The 24,767-nt window shown below is 45.2% G+C and overlaps 1 protein-coding gene across 1 annotated transcript; it reads left to right on the top strand.

The window, feature by feature from the left end:
- Window positions 1-1,486: 1,486 nt before the first annotated feature.
- Window positions 1,487-23,282, top strand: SARS1 (seryl-tRNA synthetase 1). The gene is made up of 11 exons (XM_045897048.3): window positions 1,487-1,716; window positions 10,055-10,125; window positions 13,767-13,844; window positions 15,668-15,826; window positions 16,809-16,952; window positions 17,730-17,885; window positions 20,135-20,356; window positions 20,928-21,057; window positions 21,326-21,483; window positions 22,378-22,507; window positions 22,851-23,282. The coding sequence occupies exons 1-11, from the start codon at window positions 1,581-1,583 to the stop codon at window positions 23,006-23,008; spliced, it is 1,542 nt and encodes a 513-aa protein (XP_045753004.1). The 5' UTR covers window positions 1,487-1,580; the 3' UTR covers window positions 23,009-23,282.
- Window positions 23,283-24,767: the final 1,485 nt, after the last annotated feature.

The following is a 24,767-nucleotide window of genomic DNA, read 5'->3' as shown; positions in this document are numbered from 1 at the left end:
GGCTAGCAGTTAGCTAAGATTTACCTCCAGCTCTAAAAATTCTATGATTCTTAAGTTGATGAAGTATGCCATTATGTTAATTTGTTATATTTATCAGGTAACATGAGCATTTTAAAGAGAGATGACTATAATATAATGATAAGACTAATGGTGAAAATTCTTAAGGAAATTTGGAGAGGCCAGAATTTTAAGGCCATCCTTCTAATTATACTGATGACCTCCTTACAGGATTGGCCTAGTTGACCTCCTCCCCTAGGCCTGGGCCCCACTGCAGCCTTGTGAACACCCATCACTGTCTTGAAACTTAGCAAACAACACACTTTGGCAGTGCCTTCACTGACACAGAAGGGTCAGCCCCTATCAGACCTTGCTCTCAGAAGGTTTCAGGGAACCTGACACTATGAAGACAGTTTTCTTACATATTTTCTCCAGAGACTGTAGCTGCCTACATATCCTTTCCACTGGTTTTAAATCTAGCATCCTAGGCAAACGGAACCTAGGGTGCCAACCCAGACAACCCCCTTACCCAAGCCCCCCCTCCAGATCTCTACTTCTCAGCTTCACCACTGTCTTTAGCCCTATGCTACATCTAAGTTGGCTTGGCAGACACTTGTTGGGGAGCAGGGATAGCAATGCCATATATCCTCATCACAGGAGCCCATGCAAGTGCTGTTAAGACCAAGAAGGTCTTAGCACAGCCAGCATTGCCGGTGGGGCTCTAAAGTCTCTATAAGAAGGATGGAGTGGGCAGACTGCCTATTCCCAAATCCTCCAAATAATCTCTTGTTATCAGCAGTACTTTTTGATAACTTTGGCTCCAATCAGCAACCATAATATTTCACTGTAAGGGTGTGAACGTTATAAAACGAAAATATGGTGAAATTTTTGTTCTAAGAGTTTTAAACAGACCCAAGATGTGACCTCAATACCTCATACTTTCTTCAAATCTGCTAAATACTTACCCCCTTGGAAAAGTCTCATGTCCCTCTCTAAAATGTTTAAATCTCACTTTTCCAATCCTGTGATCCAAAAGGTTGGTAATAGGACAAACTGATTTACTCAATAATCACGTTAAGAAAGGTATCCTAATCATGCATCATGCGAGAAAGGTATCCTAGCTCTAGGTAACCCAGGGACTAAAACATGTAGCCATATTCTTGTCTCAAGATGGAGAAGAGAACAGAGGTTCAGGGAGAGGGTCCAGTCTTAGGAACCATGCTTGTAAGACAAAAACTGGCATCTATTGGAAGCTCTAGCTTCCAAGCCGGAGATCATATTGGCAGGCCTCTGCCTAACCTGAGATGTGCCCTTTAATATGAGGAAACTGAGGCAAAACCCGGACAAAACCCACTAGCCTGGCCAGCCCTGCACGCAACCCGAGACGCCCACGCCCCACCACTCCACGTTCCTCCCCGCAGCCCCGACTCCAGCGCAGCTGCTTCCAGCCGACAGGGGGCGCCTGCGCCCTCCAGCCGCGCCTGCGCGGGGAGGGCGGGTCAGCGCGCCGGCGCAGTGCGGTGGTCACTGGCTGCTGTGGTACGTTCCTTACGTCACTTAGCGTTGGCCCGAGAGAAGGAAAGATGGTGCTGGATCTGGATTTGTTTCGGGTAGATAAAGGAGGGGACCCAGCTCTCATCCGAGAGACGCAGGAGAAGCGCTTCAAGGACCCGGGACTAGTAGATCAGCTGGTGAAGGCAGACGGCGAGTGGCGACGATGTAAGTACCGGGACGCGCCGGGTATCCTCCGATCCTAATCCCAACTTCATCTCTCCGATCTCGTTACCGCTCCCGAGGCCACAGCCTCCACCCCTTGTTAGTCCCCTCCCTGGTTGCGGTGACTCCAGGCTCTCACTGTCCCCTAAAACGCGCTGTGCGAGCCGGGACCATCCCACCTTTTCCCTCCGCCCGGGCCATGGGAGCTCTCTGACGCGCGTGCTCGGTGCGGGTCGCTGGGCTGTCTGGGAAGGAGCTTGGCGCGTGCACATCAGGAGCTGTCAAGCCTTCCTGCCGCACCGGTAGTCAGAAGAAAGCTAGGGCGGGAGGTTCGGGGCTTGCGGGTCCCCTTTCCTGACACTCATCTTTGGTCGCCTTCGGTCCCTTTCTCATCTTCAGCAAGGCCCGAGTGGTCTCCCTCTAACCTGATAAGACCAAAGGCTCCAGCCTGAGCCTGAGTCACATCTGCAGCGTAATAGTTCAGTCCACACATATTGGAAGGATTTGGGGATTTCGGAAGCCGCTCCTGACTAAAAGCAGTGATCCCGAAGCTTTGGGGAAGGCCATCCCCCTGACCTGCAGGCATACCTTTAAGAATCGAGGAAAGACTTTGCCGTAGTAGACCAGACGTGGGGAGCGGAGTGCCGGGAGGCAAGAACAAGCTTGTAATTATTGAGCCTGTTTAATTGTGATTTGCCCAAGTTTTCCGGGAAAGACTTAGGCGAGTCGGTCTAGAACCTTGAACTGATCCGGGTGTCTTTCATGAAGCTAAACCAGAGAACCCTCTGCCTATCAACTTCTGCCTGGATTAACCGGGGGAGTCACTGATTGGCCGGAAGCTGTCAAGCACATGTGATTCTTTTTTTTTTTTTTTTTTTGTCTGATGCAATAGGTCTAACCAGCTGAGAGCCAGGTTTTCTGACAGCATACTGCAAAGGCCCTCGCTGTCCAAGAGTGTGGTGGATTTCCGTTAGGAAAATTGATTTTCCTAAATTGATCAGGGCATTGGGTAGGAAGAAAGTATTTGTTTAACTTCTGTTGTCTGCTGATTCTGTGGTCTCATTCATTCCAATGTGGTATTTGTTTGACTGTGAGATCCCACCACCTGAATCTAAATCTGAATTTTTGAGTTGGAATTAAATTAAATGGAAGGGAAAAAACTAGCCTGGACACTGTTTTACTGAATTAGAAGTCAGAAGTATCAGATTTTGTGTCAGTCTGGTTATTGTACAGCTGTTAAGTGACTTTGAATGTGTTACTTAGTCTCTTGTGTATGGTGTACATGTCCACAGGAAGTTCTGTTCCTTACTTGTTGAGTGGATATGTGGTGAGGGGATGAGTTCTTCAGGGACAAGTTCCGTGTTTTATTCGCCTGTATGTCCCAATAGCTGGGGTATACATACACATACAGGATATACATACATATGCATGCATATAATCCCAATATCTAGCACTGCACCTGGTTCTTGGTAAGGGCTTAACAAAGGGTTACTGAATTTGTGAGTATCTTCTGTGTTCAGGGCACTTGGCCCTTCTGTATGAAAAACAGTTTGTGTAGTTTATTTTCAACACATCTGTTGATTTGATTCTTTTCTACCTAACATCCCTTCCCAATATTCTCTTAGCAGCCAAAAGGAATTAATGATTTTTCCCAAGTCACTGGCTGCCCAAGTTGGACATTGACTGACCTTGTATCTTATATCAAGGTTCTTCTGTCATTGACTGCAACAAGGATGTGTAACCGAGAGCCACATTAAAAATTCAGATCATGTTCCCTGACTGAGGACCCAGTAGACTCCACGTGTATACCTGTTTGTCTGCCTGTGGACAGGCAAGGTGGCACTAGGGCTCTGTGTGGAACACAGGTATCTGAGAGAACTTGGAATCGTAGTATCACATCAGAGTTTACCACAACTCTTCTAACTCCAAGATTCAAACTGTGATTTCTTCTTTTTAATTTAGAGTAGTATAGCAAGGGCACATTTGGACATATGATAAGCAGTTGTCTCGACTATTTCCAAAGCTGCTAGATTTCAGTGTATCTTGAAATCTGCTGGTAATTACAGGAATTCTATCTAACCTGTGCTATCCTGAATGAAATTTCTCTTCACTATCTTACTGCACATGCCTTAAGTCAGGTCGTTCTCTTTGGGAGAACTTTCTGACTGCTTTCAGTTTTACCCCAGTCTCACCTAGTGCAGGGCCACATCCAGGACATGTGATCTTTTTGGAATGGAAATCTAATCATTTTACATCCGGGTTTAAGTCTTGCAGTGACATTCTTACCTTAAAGCAGTGCCATCGGAGGGCACCAGGCTGGCTTAGTTTATTAAGTGTCTGACTTCCGACTTCGGGTCAGATCATGATTTCAGAGTCCTGGGATCGAACCCTGAGTTGTGTGGAGCCCTGCATCTGGCTCCACACTCAGCAGGGAGTCTGCTTCTCCCTCTCCCGCTACCCTTCCCCCTGCGCGCGCACACTCTTTTTCTCTCTCTCTCTCTCAAATAAATAAATTTGTGAATTTTCTGGTAGCCAATTAAAAAGGGAAAGAAAAACAAGAAGTTCATTTTAGTAAGATACTATACTACGTCAGTATATCAAAAATTGTATGTTCAACATGTGATCAGTATAAAAATTGAGATATTTTACATCCTTTTTCTTTTTTACAAGTCTTCGAAATCTGGTGTATATGTTACACATACGGTGTATCTCAGTTTGGGTTTGCCATTTTTCAAATGCTCAAAAGCCTCATGTAGCCAGTGGCTACCATGTCAGACAGTGTGGCCCTAAAGCACGAAAATACAAATTACTGAACACAATTTACAAAGCCCTGCGTGTCTTCCTAGCCTCATCTTTTGTCGCTCTCGCACATCTACCCTCCACTCTTTGTTCTAGCCTTGTTATGCTCCCTGTATGCCCTTTCACACGTCCATGATTGTTGCCTCTTCTTGGAATATTCCTATCAGGCTACTGCCCCCACTCCCATCAGTCCTCTTTGCCAAACCATCTCTTCTGCTCCCATAGCACTGCCTCATTTGTTGAGTCTTCTCCGCATATTAGCTCATATATCTAATTGTGACATATATGGTATTTTTATACACAACCTTTTCAAACTTTTTTTTTTCCTGAGATGTAGTCAGCAAAGTGTACAGATTTTAATGTGCAGCTTGATGGGTTTTACAAAGCTGTATACCTATCTAACCACCACCCAGGTCAAGGTCAAAGCCTCAGCAGGCTCCCTCATGCCCTTTTCAAAAATAACAGTATTCTGCCCTCTGTCACCATAAATTAATTTTGCCTGGTTTTGAACTTAATGTAAATACTCTTATATAGCATATATTTTTCCATTTACACTGAGTTCAAAATCAGGCAAATTTAATTTGCCTGATTTTGGTGTCTTTCTCTCAAAATTATGTCTGTAAGATTATTCTACCTTTTCATGTGGAGCAGTGTTTGGTTCTTTTTCATTGCTGTACAGTACTCTATTATGTAAATATACCAATTACCATATAGATGTACTAATCAATTCTTTTGATGGCCATTTGGACTGGGTATTATGAATAAAGTGCTATGAACATTGTTTTGTGTGTCTTTTGGTAGACATAAGCACTCCTTTCTGTAGGTATATATAAATGGAGTTGCTGGATCATAAGGTAGGTACATGTTTAGGTTTAGTAGATATTACCAAATAGTTATCCAAAGTAGTTGTAGCAGTCAACACTCCCACCAGCAAAATAAGAATTCTAGTTATTCTACCTCCTTGCCCTTAATATTGGCAGCCTTTTTAATTTAATTTTAATTTAATTTAGTTTTAGCCATTCTGGTGGATATATAGTGGTATCTCGTGGTTTTAATTTGCATTTTCCTGGTGACTAAAGATAATTGAGCACCTGTTCATATCCTTGTTAGTATTTGGATAGCCTATTTTGAGAAGTGTCTGTTTGAGAATGTTGACCAATTTTTATTTAATTGTCTTTTTCTTACTGATTTGTAGGAATTCTTTATCCCTTCTGGATACAAGACCTTGTCAGATACGTATATTGCACATATTTTCTCCCAGTCTGTGACTTGCCTCTCACTCTCTCAGTCTTTTAATGAATAGAAATTACTAATTTTAGGGGTGTCTGAGTGGCTCAGTCAGTTAAGTGTACGACTCTTGATTTCAGCTCAGGTCATGATCTCAGGGTCCTAGGGGGCTCCACACTCAGCGGGGAGTCTGCTTGAGAATTCTCTCCCTGTCCTTCTGCCCCTTCTCCCATTCATGAGCTCTCTCTCTCTCTTTCTAAAATAAATAAATAAATCTTTTTTAAAAAAGTATTAATTCTAGAGACAAACCATAAGAGACTCTTAATCTCAGGAAACAAACTGAAGGTTGCAGGAGTGGAGGGAGCTGGGAGGGATGGGGTGGCTGGGTGATGGACATTGGGGAGGGTATGTGCTATGGTGAGCGCTGTGAATTGTGTAAGACTGATAAATCACAGACCTGTACCCCTGAAACAAATAATACATGATATGTTAATTTAAAAATTTTTTAAAAGTATTAATTTTAACAAAGTCTAATTTATTGATCTCTTCTTCGTAGTTTGTACTTCCTGTGTTCTGTTTAGGAAATCTTTTCATATCCCAAGTTCCTGAAGAGATTTTCCAGTATTTTTTCTAGAAGTTTTACTAGTTTGCCTTTCACATTTAGGTGGATGATTCATCCCACATTGATTTTGGTGTATGATGTGAGATAGGGATCAAGTTCATTTTTTTCCCACGTTACTCCAGTTACTCATGATAAAATGCAGGAAGCTAGGAATAGAAGGGAACTGCCTTAATCTGATCATAGATATTTATCAAAAAACCTATAACTAACATTCTTTTTTTTTTAAGATTTTATTTAGTTATTTGACAGAGAGAGACAGCGAGAGAAGGAACACAAGCAGGGGGAGTGGAAGAGGGAGAAGCAGGCTTCCCGCTGAGCAGGGAGCCCGATGCAGGGCTTGATCCCAGGACCCTGGGATCATGACCTGAGCCGAAGGCAGAGTCTTAACAACTGAGTCACCCAGGCGCCCCACATTCTTTTTTTTTTTTTTTTTAAGTTTTTATTTATTTATTTGACAGAGCACAAGTGGGGGAGCGGCAGGCAAGGGGAGAAGCAGGTTCCTGGTTGAGCAGGGAGCCCAAGGTGGAACTTGATCCCAGGACTCTGGGATCATGACCTGAGCAGAAGGCAGATGCTTAACTGACTGAGCCACCCAGGGGTCCCCTATAGCTAACATTCTTAATGATGAAGTACCGAATGGTTTCTCCCTGAGGTCGGGAGATATCTCCCGACAAGGATATCTGCGGGCGCCTGGGTGGGTCAGTTGGTTAAGCGACTGCCTTCGGCTCAGGTCATGATCCTGGAGTCCCGGGATCGAGTCCCACATCGGGCTCCCTGCTCAGCAGGGGGTCTGCTTCTCCCTCTGCCCTCTTCCCTCTCGTGCTCTCTGTCTCTCATTCTCTCTCTCTCAAATAAATAAATAAAATCTTTAAAAAAAAAAAAAAGACAAGGATATCTGCTATCACCACTTCTAATCCACATCATGCTAGAGGCTCTAGACAGTATGATATAAGGCAAAAAAAAGAGGGGTGCCTGACAGCTCAGTCAGTAGAGCATGCAACTCTTCATCTCAGAGTTGTCAGTTAGAGCCCACATTGGGCACGGAGCCTACTTAAAAAAAATAAAGAAGATTGGAATAGAATGTGATGACAGATGGTCACTAGATTTACTGTGGTGATCATTTTGCAGTGTATACAAATAGCAAATCATTATGTTGTACACCTGAAACTAATACAATGTTATATGTCAGTTATACCTCAAAAAAAAAAAAAAAAAGACTGGTACAGAAGTAAAGCTGTCATTATTTGCAGATGACTTGATGGTGTGTGCAGAACTGAACTATTAAAATTAAGTAAATTTGGAGCACCTGGGTGGCTCAGTCACTTAAGTGTCTGCCTTCAGCTTGGGTCATGATCCCAGGGCCCTGGGATCGAGTTCCGCATCCAGCTCCTTGCTTCGTGGGGAGCCTGTTTCTCCCTCTGCCTCTGCCCCTCTCCCTACTTGTGTGCTCTCTCTCTCTCTCTGACAAATTAAATACATAAAATATTAAAAATAAATAAAATTAAGTAAATTTAAAATTTTTTAATTTTAAATTAAAAAAAATTAAGTAAATTTAACAAGATCACTGTATACAATATACAGAATCAATGGTATTTCTATATACAAATAACAAAAAGCATCTGATGCCTAGAATACATTTAATAAATGACATTCAAGATCCGTGCACTGAAAACTGAAAAACATTGCTGAGAAAAATTAAAGATAATGATGGGATATGTTACATTCATTGATTGAAACATCCAGCATTGTTACTGTTTTCTTTTAGTTTCAGCACCTAGCATAATATTTTCTTTTTTATTCCCAGCACTCAATACAGGGCCTTCCAAATAGGAGGGACTAAATAAAAATTTATATAACTTTTTATTTCAAAATAGTTACAGATTGACAGGAAATTGCAAAAAGAGTACAAGGAGGTCCTATGCACCCTTCACGGGTTTCTCCTACTGATGACATCTAACACAACTGGTACAGTATCAAAGTCAAGAAACTGACATTGCTACAGTTCAGACCTTATTCAGATTTCACCAGTTTTATATGCACGTGTGTGTGTGTGTGTGTGTGTGTAGTTCTGTGCAGCTTTATCCCATGTGTAGATTTGTATAACCACTGTCACACTCAGGACAAGGCTGTTCCATCATCATAGAGATCCCTCTCACTGTCCCTTTGTTGTCCATTCTCTCTCTTCTCTCTCCCCTGCCCCCTCTAACCCCTGGTGACCGCTCTTCTGTTCCCATCTCTCTAATCAAAGTAAGTGAATGAGAAAGTAGTTAGAACATTATGTACTAATGTTTAGTTCAAGTTTGGCAAAACCTTAAAAAAAGGGGTGCCTGGGTGGCTCAGTTGTTAAGCGTCTTGTCTTCGGCTTGGGTCATGATCCCAGAGTCCTGGGATCGAGCCCCGCATCGGGCTTCCTGTTCCGCGGGAGGCCTGCTTCTCCCTCTCTGCACCCCCTACTTGTGTTCCCTCTCCTCTCTGTGTGTCTCTCTGTCAAATAAATAAATAAAATCTTTTTTTTTTTTTTTAAAGATTTTATTTATTTATTTGACAGAGAGACAGCGAGAGCAGGAACACAAGCAGGGGGAGTGGGAGAGGGAGAAGCAGGCTTCCTGCCGAGCAGGGAGCCCGATGTGGGACTCGATCCCAGGACCCTGGGATCATGACCTGAGCCGAAGGCAGACGCTTAACGACTGAGCCACCCAGGTGCCCAATAAATAAAATCTTTAAAAAAAAAAAAAAAACTTAAAAAAAAATAGCTGCCTAGGAGCTGTCTCATTTCTAGTCATCATTTCACCCATCAAAAACTTGCCGTGGTCCTCAAGCTTGGATTCAAGAGGTCTGACTTTTGCTAATTAGACTTAGATTAATGAACCACAATACTGATACAATAGTTTGGGCCCGAATACACATGTAGGCTGATTAGTGCACCATCTTCCCGCAAAGAAACTAAAGCATAAGAAACTTATTCTCCAGGCTGCCAGGTGAGATTTTTGTCAGAGCAAAGGGAGTAACATTAACCATTTCTAGCACAGAGATGCTGCAACCAAGTTCACAGGACTAGAAACAGGATAGCTCTCTTTCCAGATTGCCGTGCATACCACATAGTTTCTTTCTTTTTTTTTTTTAAGATTTTATTTATTTAACAGAGACACAACGAGAGAGGGAACACAAGCAGGGGGAGTGGGAGAGAGAGAAGCAGGCTTCCCGCTGAGCAGAGAGCCCGATGTGGGGCTTGACCCCGGGACCCTGGGATCATGACCTGCGCCGAAGGCAGACGCTTAACGACTGAGCCACCCAGGGCGCCCCTTTTACCACATAGTTTCTTTCAATGGATTTTAAGATAATTGAGCAGGTTATAGTTATTTGAGTTTTTTCCAGGTTTCTCAGATTTGTTATTTGACCGTGGCATTGTCCAGGTTATGATAGTTTCCAGTTTCAGTCCCAGAAGGGACTTTTCCTTGTCACCAAATGCTGGGAGAACCCCATTGTCACCAGTATATGCCAACTAAATTTGGGGCTCTAAAGCTGCAAGATTTCACAATTTCATGAGATCCTTTAGCTCTGCCTAAGGAGCTGTGATTGGCAGGGGGCAGTTTTTTTGTTTTTTGGCGTTTTTTTTTTGTGGGTGTTTTGGCGGGGGGCAGTTCTTAATTATGTGCATATCTTTGGTATATTCTTGGATTCTTTATTCTTCAGGCAGATTTCGGGCAGACAACTTGAACAAGCTGAAGAACCTGTGCAGCAAGACAATTGGAGAGAAAATGAAGGTAAGAGAACTAGGTAACAGCCTTGAAAGCTTGAGCAGAGGTATTTAATTTTACTCTTAGTTAATACATAATTTCTAACCTAGTGTCTAATTCTGTGAGATACTGAATTTCTTACCAAAGGGACAAATATTTTAAAAAGAAAGGAAGAAAGTAGGAAAGAGAACTAAGAGGCACTTTCAGGGATCGGTGAGTCCATTTTGTGTCTTCAGATAAGTCTTAGTCCCTTCAAGCTGCTATAACAGAATACCATAGATGGGCGGTTTATAAACAAGAGCAGTTTATTTCTCACAGTTCGGAAGACTGAGAAGTCCAAAATCAAGGTGCTGGCAGGTTCTGGGTTGGTGAGGGCCCACTTCCTGGTTCATAGACAGCTGTCTTCTTGTTGTGTCCTCACATTGATAGAAGGGAGCTCTCTGGGGTCTCTTAGAAGGGCACTCATCCTGGGCGCCTGGGTGGCTCAGTTGGTTAAGCGACTGCCTTCGGCTCAGGTCATGATCCCAGGGTCCTGGGATCGAGTCCCGCATCGGGCTCCCTGCTCTGCGGGGAGCCTGCTTCTCCCTCTCCCACTCGCCCTGCTTGTGTTCCCTCTCTCGCTGTGTCTCTCTCTGTCAAACAAATAAATAAATAAAATCTTTAAAAAAAAAAAAAAAAAAAGAAGGGCACTCATCCCCTTTATGAGAGTTCTGCCCTAATGACCTAATCTCCTCTGAAAGACCCCACCTCCAAACACCATCACATTGGGGGTTAGGTTTCAACATACAAGTTTTGGGGGGGGGGGGCGCCTGAGTGGCTCAGTCAGTTAAATGGCTGCCTTCAGCTCGGGTCATGATCCCAGGGCCCTGGGATCGAGCCCCGCATCGGGCTCCCTGCTCGGCGGAGAGCCTGCTTCTCCTTCTCCCTCTGTCTGCCGCTCTGCCTACTTGTGCTCTCTCTCTATCTCTGTTAAATAAATAAAAATCTTTAAAAAAAAAAAAAACAAGTTTTGGGGGGGACATAAACATTCAGTCTGTAGCAAGAAAAGATTCTTGCCACATTGCTCATTCATTGTCTGTTTTGTTCTTATAATAACATAACTTCCACCAGTAATCTTACCCAATTATTTCTTAAGCTCAGTCTACAGTGCCAGAAAGGTTTTCTTAGGGTGGACTTGAGATTCTTTGTCTCAGTGTAGTCGTGCTCTTTAATGGAAAGAGCACAGATAAGGAGCCCAAATCCTGGATTGTTGGCTATGTGACTTTAGGCAAGTTAACTTCTGAGCTTCAATTTTTTCATCTGTGAAATGACAATACTAACATTCACCTATAGAACAGAATTGTAAGAACTAAATTTTTTAAATATAGAGAACCTGGCACAATGCCTAGAACATTGTAGTTATTCAGCAATTGCAAGTAACAGCAGAGGGCAAGTCATTACTGGCCTTCATCCAAAAAATCCTTCCTGTGCTTGAAGAATGTTAAATTTTAGCTTGGCCTTGCTTTGCTCTCCAGAGTAGTTCATGCTTTTAATCTTTCCTCAAAAATATCCTTAGCCCCTTAATCATTTTTAAAAAACATATTAAATACTCCCTCAAATCTGTCTCATTTTTAAGTTGTAAACCTCTAAACTAAACCAAAAAATTATAAAATTTTGTGACCTGAACGAGGGAAGAGCATAACAAAAAGACTCCCTCCAGATTCTAGTACCTCACACTTCAGGAAAGTCTGACTCCTTCTCTTTAACAGTATTTTGTTACACTTTCAGCTTGTGACTGGCTGTGGAAATTGATACCGACAATCATATAGTTTTCTTCCTTTGGGAAACACGACACTTAATCATTTGCATGTCAGAGACCCCATAGTTATGTAAATTCCAGTGTGCACTCTGCCTGTGTATTCCTTGGGACCCATACACAGGTAGTGCCAGCCTAGTGTTTTCCTAGCAAGATGGAAGTGTTTTCATTTGCAGTAGCATTCTTAGATCCCTTCACTGTAGCCCCACAAGGCGTGTTCTCCCTTCCTATCCATCAGAATGGTCTTAGCAGGGCTTTAATTTGTATAGCACTTGAAAGTATTCATTTTGGTTTTTCATCTTTGCTGGAGTATAGGTAGTACCTTTGTCAACCTTATTAAAAGGGCAAAAGAATAGGCTTAGGAAATTAAGCAGCCTGCCTAAAATCACATCATTAGTTGCAGAGTCAGAACTTGAACTCAGAACTTGAATTTGCCGCCCTAAAGGATTATCAGATAGCAAAGGGGCCTCAGCTTTCTTGACTGCTAAATGGAAAATCTTGAGATTTAGGCCATTTCTTCCTACCTCAGTAGTCTCTGCTTATTCTTTTTTTTAAAAAATTTTTTTGTTATGTTAATCACCATACAGTACATCATTAGTTTTTGATGTAGTGATCCATGATTCATTGTTTGCGTATAACACCCAGTGCTCCATGCAGTACGTGCCCTCCTTAATACCCATCACCGGGCTAACCCATTCCCCCACCCCCTCCCCTCTAAAACCCTCAGTTTGTTTCTCAGAGTCCATCGTCTCTCATGGTTCGTCTCCCCCTCTGATTTCCTCCCCTTCATTCTTCCCCTCCTGCTGTCTTCTTTTTTTTAGTCTCTGCCTATTCTTAACAAGACTCATTCTGAGATTTTCAGACTTCCACAACTTTTTAAGGTGGTTTTGCTTGAGTCACTGAAAGATGTGAGTTCGGTTATGGTTAGCATCCTGACTTCTCACTTTGGTATATGAGATTGTGTAATAAATCGAAAGGATTTCTACCTCAGAAGATTGAGTTCTTTCTTATGACTCAGTTTTGTGCAGTAGTATATGAGGTTGTGTAAACGTAATTGCCTATTGTTATGTATAGAATAAAAAATATATCTTTAGGACATTGGACATGACTTGTACTTGCAAAGCAGACCCTGAATCTCCTCAACTTGTTTTTATGCAAGTTTTGCTGAGGCCTTACATATCTTATTATAATGGCCTTTGATAATTTTCTTTAACTTCTTTTAATTTGGGAAGAATTTGACTCTTAAATTATCTTCTCCATGGCTCTGAGCAAGGATTGGAAATGATTTGGCAGAATATCACAAAGAAGGGGTAGAAGAGAAACCAGAGGGGAGAAAATCTAGCCCTTCATACATTCTGCAGTTTTGCCAAGTTACATTCATTGCTCTAAACTTAGTTCTAGATTTGGTGACTTTTTTCCTCAAAAATTTTGCTTTCCTTAGTGTCCTACTATTCTGTCATCCCATCCATTTTTTCCTCTTAGCCTCAGTCCTGGGATTATTCTTAGGAAGTGGACAAGGATTCACAGATTCACATCCAGGCACCTGCCCCAGAGCTGGGCAGTGGTATGAGCGTTTTCACACCTTCTTGGTGCCCATAACTACTCTACGTCCAGGGCAGACATTCTTCCTACGTTCCTGTTGGTGTCAGCCCTCTGACCCCGATGGATTAATTGATCTGTCCAGGATCAAAAAAGCCAGAAAGTGGCAGGATAAGGACTCGAAACTTTCTCACTAATTTTTTCTCTCATATGTTGCAGCTTTTAGATACAGTTATATAGAAAGTTATAAATAAGTTATACTTATAAAACTATGTCAGAAATTTTCTTTTATTTAATAGTATTGGTTTTTTTTTTTGCTTTGTTTCCCCTGCAGAAAAAAGAGCCAGTGGGAGATGAGTCCGTTCCGGAGGATGTCTTAAATCTCGATGACCTCACTGCAGACAATTTAGCTGTAAGTTTTTGTCCTTCCCTTTTCTTTCTTTTTTTTTTTTTTTAAAGATTTTGTTTATTTATTTGACAAAGAGAGCAAGAGAGAGAACACAAGCAGGGAAAGCAGGAGAGGGAGAAGCAGGCTCTCTGTCGAGCAGGGAGCCTGACATGGGGCTCAATCCCAGGACCCTGGGATCATGACCTGAGCCAAAGGCAGATGCTTAACAACTGAGCCACCCGGGCGCCCCGTCCTTCCCTTTTCTAGGCTGGATTTCTGTTCTTTCATCATAACTTTGTTCCGAACAAGCAAGTGCTGACACTCAGCTCCACGCAGCATTGTGGCATCCTTGAATGTGTGCAGCTGGGAAATGTCCCCCTCCGCTCTTGTTGGACTCGATACTTGAGTTTTTATTAGATCACAGAGACAGGGACGGATGGAGTGGAAAAGTCAAGAGTAGGAAGCAGAGGAAAAAGGAGACGAACAACCTTTGGTTTATAGAACTCAGTTTTCACAAAGTCAAGGATCTTTTCAATTTACTGTAATTCAGTAAATATGCACAACAGTGAACCTAGAGAAGTAATTTTCAAGTTTTTTAGTCACCGAACCCTTTCTTAAAACCTGCAACACAAAAGCATAGCAAGAGCATAAATACACAAAAGCAAAGTTGCTGTGCTTGAAGGGCTAGGCTGGGGGAGCTATTCCTGTGCAGCCCCACTTGCCAAGGGCTCTCCCGTCCCCATGAAATCAGTAGTTTGAAACACTTGCAGAAAGGAATACAAAATAAGCTTAAGACAGGTTCTCTTGTTCCTAATAAATTTATAATCTTCCTAGAGAACAGTTAAATGTAGTACATAAGAGCGCTAAATTGATTTAATTAGGAATATCAGAAAATACAAGTTAAGGGAAAGAGCTCTTAAAAGAGCTACAGTAGGGGCGCCTGGGTGGCTCAGTCCTTAAGCCTCTGCCTTCGGCTCATGTCACGATCCCAGCGTCCTGGGATCGAGTCCCTCGTCGGGGCTCCTTGCTCAGCGGGAAGCCTGCTTCTCCCTCACCCACTCCCCCTGCTTGTGTTCCCTCTTGCTGTGTCTCTCTGTCAAATAAATAAATAGAATCTTAAAAAAAAAAAGTTCATAAACTCTATTAAAAAAAAATGGGCTCCTGGGTGGCTCAACCGGTTAAGCGTCTGTCTTCGGCTCAGGTCATGATCCCAGGGTCCTAGGATCGAGTCCTGCATTGGGCTCCTTGCTCGGGGGAAGCCTGCTTCTCCCTCTCCCTCTGCCTGCCTCTCTGCCTACTTGTGCTCTCTCTCTCTCAAATAAATAAAATAAAATCTTAAAAAAAAATTCTATTTAAAAAAAAAAGAGCTACAGTATTAAAACCCTTGAGATATATACGACTGAGAAGAATGGCCAGAATTGATCCATCTCTTCCTTAGGTACCCCAGAAGAAAATGCCAATGAATTGTAAGGGCAAAACTGAGTGTGTGCGTGTGAAGTAAATCTCAGTTCTTCGAAAGCCTTCACTGTTGATTTTTTTTTTTTTTTTAATATTTTATTTATTTACTTGACAGAGAGAGAGTAGCAGAGGGAGCAGGAGCGTCAGACTCCCTGCCGAGCAGGGAGCCCGATGCGGGGCTCGATCCCAGGACCCTGAGATCATGACCTGAGCCGAAGGCAGACGCTTAATGGCTGAGCCACCCAGGCACCCCTTCACTGTTGATTTTAACAGTGCTATCACAGGGCTTGTCATTAGAGCACAACAAGGTTAGGGCAACAGAATCTTATTCCTACTCTGTACCTTGACCTGCTGTGACTTGGGTACTGGCCTGGCCTGTTCATCTGCAGAGCCTGAAAGTCTCACAAATCAAAAAAGTCCGACTCCTCATCGATGAGGCCATCCTAAAGTGTGATGCCGAGAGGATAAAGCTGGAAGCAGAGCGGTTTGAGAACCTCCGAGAGATCGGGAACCTTCTGCATCCCTCTGTGCCCATCAGCAATGATGAGGTAGGTGTTGGCGCCACAGTGGGCGGCGGCCTGCCCGGGGCTCCCCTCTGCTGGGGAGGGGGCGGGCTGGGAGGAGGACTGGGAAACGCTGCCCCTCTCTGTATAATAGGCCTTGTGTCAGAAGCAGGCTCTTTGTATATTCGCTCTGCCCACCAATTGAGAATTGAAAGAGTCAGATCCTTGCCTGATTGGGAAGTAGCAGAGACAGCAGGTAGGAGGAGACCCCGGGCACAGAAATCTCTTCTGAATCGGCCGCTGTCCTCCACTGCGTGTTGCCCGTGGTAGCAGTGAGTCCTTTGGGAGGGATCTGCTAAATCACCCTCACCCCTCACCCACACCCTGCTGAGAAGCTGCAGGTTGAAGGGAAATCTGCATGATAAAAGTTTCCTGCTGAGTGGGAGCTTCCCCAGCACAAAGCTGCTCTGAGCCCAGCCTTTGTTCCCTGACACCCCAGCCGTGGCTGGGCCCATCTGTGCCTCTTTCATTCATTCCCTGGTGAACGAGCCTTAAACTCACTGCCGGCTGGGGTGGGAGACTCGGGAGGTCAGGGCCCTGAGCCCGCCCTCATATGGCCCCAGGACCAATGAGAGCCTGGAAAAAAAAAAATCTACATTCTCCTCTGCACCCCAGGCGATGCTGATGGGGGGGTGGGGGGGTGGTTGTCCTGTAGCAGGATTTTCAAGGAGTCTTTTAAAAGGGTAAAAAAAAAAGTGAGACTGCGACAGATCTCTTAGAAATTCATGATTTTGGTTCCATGGCTAGAATCACTTCTAGGAATTTGTAAATTATTATTTCTCTATTGAACACACATCCTCTAGCAAATTCTCTTCCTTAGTCTCTGTACACAGTAACCAAAACCTAGTGTTTCAGTTATGCAGTAGTTTCGCAAAGCTCTAGGTTGTTTTTGGAATGGGGTTTAGAAAGCTGGAGGTTGTGAAATTCAGTGATCATGCATCTTTCTCTCCTGGTCTTGTTTCCTTAGGATGCCGACAACAAAGTAGAGAGGATCTGGGGCGATTGTACAGTCAGGAAGAAGTACTCTCACGTGGACCTGGTAGTGATGGTAGATGGCTTTGAGGGCGAAAAGGGGGCCGTGGTGGCTGGAAGTCGAGGTTACTTCCTGAAGGTAAGAGCCAGGAACCCGTAGCGATGGGATTCTAAAAAGGAGCTAAAAAAAACTATGCAGAAAACATAACCTACTTAAAGAGGCCACAGATCCACCACTTGTTCATGCCTTTATCCTGCAAACTTACTGCCAGTTGGATGCAGTTCTCTTTTTGAGACAGGAGAGTGCTTCTCCGGATTCCCTAGAACAAGAGCCCCTAAGTGATCCTCCATAATGAATATATGTTGTACTGACTGGATCAGAGCAGTCTGCCTTTTAAGGGGCTGAGTGGAATTGGACAGACAAGTAACAAAGAGTCAGAACCCACTGTGATGAGTGCTGTGGGGTGAGTGGGCCCAGAGAGCTATGAGAACAGGTAGGCAGAGGCGGCAAACCCAGAGGAGTTGGGACAGAGGGCAGATGAATTTAGGGAAGACTTTGGAAGGGCATGGGAAAATAATTTTGGAGATACAGGACATGTATACGTATACATATACATATACATAGTATGCTCTGCATACACACACGGATCTGGTGTTTTAAGATGTAGCACAAGAAAGCTCTCCCGTGCACCTTGGGCAAATCATCCTGTCTGCCTCGCTTTGCTTCTCCTGCCAGTGTGCCTAGATGATGTGCTGGGCATTGGTATCAAGAAAGAAACTCTTAAGTCAGGCACTGGGGTTCACAGTCTTTGCTGGCCTCCCGTGTGCCCCCAGTTGCCTCTGAGTGTAAATACTAGCAGATGAACATGGTAGTGGCAGAAGCCAATCACACAGCGCTGTGTCTCTGCTCCTTTAGGGTGTCCTGGTGTTCCTGGAACAGGCACTCATCCAGTATGCCCTTCGCACCTTGGGGAGTCGGGGCTACACCCCCATTTATACCCCCTTTTTCATGAGGAAGGAGGTCATGCAGGAAGTGGCACAGCTCAGCCAGTTTGATGAAGAACTTTATAAGGTGAGTAGCCTGGGGCAACATGGCAGAATGACTTTGTTACAGAGTTTAACTTCAAAGATACAGAGCTGTGTTGTCCAGGAGAACCTCCTGCGGTGTGGAGATACTCTGTATCATGGCTGTTGAGCACTTAAAATGTAACTAGTGCAACTGAGGCAGTAAAATTTTAATTTTTATTAATTCTAACTTAAGTAGTCACATGTGGCTAGTGGCTACCATACTGGGCAGTGCAGACATAGAGCCTGTTTTATCTTTCCCCAGATAATCTATATGACTTACTCAAATTGAGCATACTTTAACACCGTGAACTTTGGAAAAAAGCACATTTTTTGAGTGCTTGGACAAAACAAAATTCAAGAAGCGGCTGATCTTCCCATGTCCTCCTCCTCCTAACCCCAGACTGGGAGCTAGAGAGCAAGACGTATTCTCCTTGGGATGGATGTGGCTTCCAGTCTGTGGCTCCTTCTCAACCGTGGAGCATCTCAGGGGAGAACCAGAGGATTCACATGGAGAGTCAGAAGCTCATTCTGATGAGCTGGCTCCAACCCCAGCCGTGGCTTCCCCAGTCTATGCCTGGCACCCAGAATTTCTAGAGCATCTCTGCTAACAGCATGGTCCACTGGCCACTTTTTACTTGTCCTTCCCCTTCAAGACTGTTCTATCAGAAGGGGATGACTTGGCTCTTACTGGGGAGGAGTCAGACAATGCTTTTGGGCTCACCTGACTTATTTTAGAGAGGAGTTTAGTAGAACTTCTTCCCATTGATGAGTTCCAGTTACGTTTTCATTCAAATTGCAGTGGGAAGCAAAAGCTCTCTAAACCCTAAGGATTAGTCTAACCTTTGTGTTCTCCTTCTCTTCTTCCCTAAGATTTTATTTATTTATTTAGAGCAAGCGAGAGCGAGTGGGGGGAGGCGCAGGGAGAGAGAATCTCAAGCAGACTCTGCGTTGAGTGCGGAGCCTGATGCGGGGCTGGACCCCATGACCCTGAGGTCATGACCAGAACCAAAATCAAGAGTCGGACGCTTAACTGACTGAGCCACCCAGGTGTCCCTTCCCTTTCTTTTCTTTTCTTTTTTCTTTTTTCCCCCCTTTCTTTCTTTTAATGTGGAGGGGAATGTGTTCATGGATCAGCCGAAACCTGTTTTCTCTTTTCTTTTTTTCCTCATCTCAACCGCAGTATTGGACAATCACAGCTTTAGGATGCCCTGCATGGAGGATTATGAGAGAGACACTAGGTAGCAGGTGCCCCCTGTGTTTCCCGCATTCCCCATCTCTTCTCCAGATGCTTCTTGGATCCATATGCAGGGAGACTCACATAGTGAGAGTCCCCATAGTGAGAGTTTGGGCTGGCACTTCCTGCCTGATAACCTCGGTCTATGAGTTCTCTGGAGCAGCACTGTCCAGTAGGACTCTCTGCAGCGATGGAATGTTCTGTCTCTACTATCCGGTTTGACAGTAGCGGCCACATGTGGCTGTTGAGCACGTGAACTGTGGCTGGTGCAAGCCGAGGAACTAAATTTTAATTTACTTTAAATAGCCACATGTGGTTAGTGGCTGAGTTCCACTGTCAAGTAGCAACGTAGTCTTCCAGGTCCCCAAACGCTGACCCAGAGGAAGTTTCCACCCTCCTCTTTTTATTTTTATTTTTTTTTAAAGATTTTATTTATTTATTTGTGAGAGAGAGAGAGAGACAGTGAGAGAGGGAACACAAGCAGGGGGAGTGGGAGAGGGAGAAGCAGGCTTCCTGCCAAGCAGGGAGCCCGATGTGGGGCTCGATCCCAGGACCCCAGGATCATGACCTGAGCCGAAGGCAGACCCTTAACGACTGAGCCACCCAGGTGCCCCCAAAGTGATTCTTTAAGGAGTATTATCCTACACTAACTCCTGAGCACCAGGAGAGCAGAGACCGTGTCCCCTTTTGCCCAGCATTGGCAAACTTGGCACTTAGAAACACCTAACATACGTCTGTTGGGGGGATTAACGTATATTGCTACCAGCTCGGGTTTTACTGCCCTGCCGTCATTGGCCACTATTCACTATTTATAAATGTCTTATGTATTAGATAAGTAAAAAAAGTATTATCAGAATATTTTATCTCCTTTTAATTTGCATTTCTTTGATCTCTAGGAGGGATCCCATTCTGGAGGGACCCATTTCCTCCTTTGTCTTTTTAGCCTTGCCTGTGGTTTCTTGCTCTCGCTGAGGTCCTCATCCCTCACCCTTAACTAGTAGAGGTCCCTCCTCCTCCAGGTGATTGGCAAAGGCAGTGAAAAGTCTGATGACAACTCCTATGACGAGAAATACCTGATTGCCACCTCAGAGCAGCCCATTGCTGCCCTGCACCGGGATGAGTGGCTGCGGCCGGAGGATCTGCCCATCAAGTATGCCGGCCTGTCTACCTGCTTTCGCCAGGAGGTGGGCTCCCACGGTCGGGACACCCGTGGCATCTTTCGAGTCCATCAGTTTGAGAAGGTGAGTGGTCAGGTCAGGGGGAGGAGCAGCACCCTTTTGTCGACCTCTCCAGGGTGGTTAGAGACAGGCAGGCTCTGTGTTGCTCAGACCCAGCCTCGCTCCAGTCTTCCCTCTCGCCGCCTACATCTGTTTCTGCCTAAGAAGCACATGCTGGAGTGGCCGTGGGCGCAGAGCCTGGAACCAGGCTGCCTGAGTCCTGGTGCCGGCTCTGCCACTTAGCAGCTGTGTGACCTTGAACAAGTTGCTTAACATCTCCACACTCAGTTTCCTCCTCTACAAAAGGAGGGTAATAATAGTACCCACCTCATTAGGCCTGCTGTGAGGATTCTGCTGGTTGGTAGGGGCAAAGCACTTAGAACAATACTTGGCATGTATATGGTAGGAGCTCCATGGAGCATTCGTTCTCAGAGCCCCAGTCCAGTCCAGCACCGATCTCCCGCAGGGGCCCCAGCCTCCCCTGACTCCCAGTGGTGTAGGAATAGGTCTCCATTGCAAGGATATCTCCCGCTTCAGTCCTTTCGTTTATTCACCCTGTCCCATTTTCATGGTCTCGTTGGGTCCCCCTCTGCAGATTGAACAGTTTGTCTACTCGTCACCACACGACAACAAGTCATGGGAGATGTTTGAGGAGATGATTACTACTGCAGAAGACTTCTACCAGTCTTTGGGGATCCCTTACCACATTGTGAATATTGTCTCAGGTATCTGCCTCCCTTTCCCGCATCCCACAAACACCACCCTCACCAGGTGAGCCGCCACACAAAGAAATAGCTCACATTCCAATTAATTGCCCACATTAATTAAAATATCACACTGTTCTCACTTGGGAATATTTGGTGATAAGAATATCTGGGCATGATTTCACTTCTGGGGATAGGATGTGAATTAAAGAATTCTTCAGGTTTGCTAAAGGTCAGTCTCCTGAAATACCATCCCTCCTTCATGAATTCTAGGGGTTTTCCCTTACAGGTTCTTTGAATCATGCTGCCAGTAAGAAGCTTGACCTGGAGGCCTGGTTTCCGGGCTCGGGAGCCTTCCGTGAGTTAGTCTCCTGTTCTAACTGCACAGACTATCAGGCTCGCCGGCTCCGAATCCGATATGGGCAAACCAAGAAGATGATGGACAAGGTAGGTAGCCCCTTGGGAGGTAGGAAATAGGGCCTTGTGCAGAATAAGTCCATCTTATTTCTCAGTCCTTGGAGGATGTTATGTCCCCACATCAATGGGAAAATTTGAGCTTCTCAATCTAGACCAAAAAGGGAATCCGGAAATGACTTCTACTAAATCAGGACAGAGTCCTTTTATTTATTTATTTATTTATTTAAAAGATTTTATTTATTTATTCATAAGAGACAGAGAGAGAGAGAGAGAGGCAGAGGGAGAAGCAGGCTCCCCGCTGAGCAGGGAGCCCGATGTGGGACTTGATCCCAGGACCCTGGGATCATGACCTGAGCCGAAGGCAGACGCTTAACCATCTGAGCCACCCAGGCGCCCTGGACAGAGTCCTTTTAGATAGAAACCTGAATCTAGCTCTATTCTACAAGGTATTTCTAGTTCTTCTCTTTTGGGCTTTGTTCTGTGTGACTCCAGTTAAAGAATAATCCCCATTTGTCTACAGAAGACACGTTGGAGGCAGTGTCTTCCCTCTCACCTAAGAAGGTCTAGGTTTGTAAGTTTATCTCTTCAAACCCAGTTTTCAGGCCCTAATCTTTTCCAAAGTCAGGGACTTGAAAGAGGTTAAAAGGAGAGGCCACTGTGGAAGTTTCCTCCTTCCCTCAAAGGGCCCAACTCTCCTCCATTTGCTGGGACCTATCACTTGTCACTCATGGAGATCTGAGGAATCTTCCTGGAATTATTATTATAGGCAATAAATACTAAACAGAATTCTAGTCTAGTAAAAGATCAATAATGCTTTGGATTTGGATAGTTACAGTTGAGGAAGTCTGGCTAAGTGGGTGGTTCCTGGTCATGAGTAAGCCTAGGCTGAGTTTCATGCTCCCTCTGGGGACCCTGTCTTTGCAGGTGGAGTTTGTCCATATGCTCAACGCTACGATGTGCGCCACCACTCGCACCATCTGCGCCATCCTGGAGAACTACCAGACGGAGAAGGGCATCGTCGTGCCTGAGAAGTTGAAGGCGTTCATGCCGCCGGGTGAGACTCCCTGCCCAGCCCGTCTTCCTCGTCTTCGGTCTTCCCGCTCTTCTGAAGAGCAAACCCCCTTTCAGAGTGGACTAACTGTTCTTGGTCAGAAACAGTCCCCAGAACTCTGTCTGTGCTGTCCCCAAAGTTGAGAGAGTAGCCACTACAGGTATCCCTTCCTGTTTAAGCTCAGCTAAAATTCAGACCGGGGAAGAAAAGAATTAATGAAACCAGTTCCCATCGTGGGTGCCCTTTTGTTCATAGGGATCATCGTCTTGTGGAACTCTCCACAAGAAGTCCTTGGGCTTTGACTCCTGAGAAATGATAGGTTATTTGGTTGGCTCTCTCCCTCCAGGTCTCCAAGAACTGATCCCCTTTGTGAAGCCTGCACCCATTGACCAGGAGCCATCAAAGAAGCAGAAGAAGCAGCATGAGGGCAGCAAAAAGAAAGGGGCAGCCAGAGATGTCCCCCTGGAAAGCCAGCTGCAGAACATGGAGGTCACCGATTCCTGAACATTCCTTCCTCCCAGTTTGTCGGGCTTTCGTTTCTGTCAGCTGGGTTCTCAGAGCCTGCCCACGGGCAGGGAAGCCAAGCACCCACTCATCACCCGCCCCATCTGACTGCATTGCTAAAAGGGGAACAGTCTGCCATGTACAGTGCGACGTTCCCGTCTCCTTGCATGGGCATAGGATCCATTCACTGACAACTGATGAAACCATGTAATAAAGCATCTCTGGGGGAAGGCTAGGACTCTTCCACGGTCTTCTGCCCAGGGCTTGAACCCTGTCTCTGACAATTCTCCCTGGAACCACGCTCATTTCTGGTTTTCCTTCTAAAGAAGATTTAGATTTAGGAAAGGCTTAAGGGGAAAGTGAAAACTTCGAGTCTTAGACACACAAGCTTGCAGGACAAGGGCCAGACCCTCCTGTGTAAATTCACCCCTGCTTAAAAGCAGTGAGGAAGGGGCGCCTGGGTGGTTTAGTCGGTTGAGTGTCTGCCTTCGGCTCAGGTCATGATCCCGGGGTCCTGGGATTGAGATGCCCCACGTTGGGCTCCCTGCTCAGCGGGGAGTCTGCTTCTCCCTCTCCCTCTGACCCTCCCCCCTGCTTTTGCTCTCACACTCTCTCTCTATCTCAAATGAATAAATGGAAAAATCTTTACAAAAAAAAAAAAAAAAAGGCAGGTAGGACTAGCTTAGAGGCCAGGGTTGACATAATAAGCCTCCTAGCGCTTCTGTTCCCTAGGAAGGGCTCCATGGGAAGAGCAGGAGGCTTGCAGGACCTCAAGAAAGATGAGACTGTGTTTAATCCTGCAGAGACCCCAGATTCAGGAGCGCAAGTTGGGCCCTTATTAACAGCTGCTTCTCTTGCCCAGTCATCCCCAAGTGGAAGACCAACCAACAGAGCAGAGGGGAGGGAGGAAAACTCTTTTCTCCTTTCTCTGGCGCTCCCCCTGTTGCCCTAATGGCCAGTTCACCCTTTCTCTGGGGAGGGTGATGGTTAGGCTCTTTGTTTACTTGCTGCCTTTCATCTGCAATCTACAAACACTTTACTTTAATAACACCTTATGTTAATATAGTGCTTTACTTCTAGGAGCCTAAAATACTTCCTATAGCTGATGTCTTTTATCTTTGTGACAGTCCCAGATGAGAGGGTGGGGACATGATTATACCTCTTCCATCACGCAGAAGACAGCAGGGCCAGGTGGGAGCCAGGAGTCCCCACTCCTCAGGAGTGCTCAGTGCTTGCATTTCTTTGGAAAATGAGGGCAGGGCTCCGAACTGGTCTTTCACTTAGGAGCTTAATCTCTGCTTCTTTAGTCCCTAAGCTGCAACTTCGCCAGGCCTGCCAGAGCTTGGCACCCACAAAGGAGGCTGTGTGCTTGGTCTTCAATGGGGACTTGAGGCTTATCCTGTTAATCTTGCTCGTGGAAACCCTGTCAAAACTGGGCCACCTGAAAGGGTGACCACGGTGGCTCTCTTGCTACAGGTAGGCTCCATCAGCCTGCCTCTCTGCTGTAACCTGTTGCCCTTGGCTCTGAGATGACAAAGCCAGGGCAAGAGGACACAAGAACAAGCTGCTCCCAGGTACTCAGAAGGACCAGAAGTGGACATTCCTATAGCCTTTGCTATTCGGTTTGAAGAAAGGCAGTTTATACAGTGTCGGGAGGGTGGTCTGGGTCACCACCACACACCCTTCTTCCCCCTCTGAAAAGCCCATTGGGCTTTAGGGTTAGAAACTTTCAAGTGGCTCTGAACACCCCCAGCTAGCC

This window comes from Mirounga angustirostris, unplaced genomic scaffold (genome assembly GCF_029215605.1).
Source record: "Mirounga angustirostris isolate CCGP_5_RB_7025 unplaced genomic scaffold, mMirAng1.0.hap1 SCAF_4, whole genome shotgun sequence".
Lineage (NCBI taxonomy): Eukaryota > Metazoa > Chordata > Mammalia > Carnivora > Phocidae > Mirounga > Mirounga angustirostris.
This window is presented reverse-complemented; position numbering and strand designations above follow the sequence as displayed.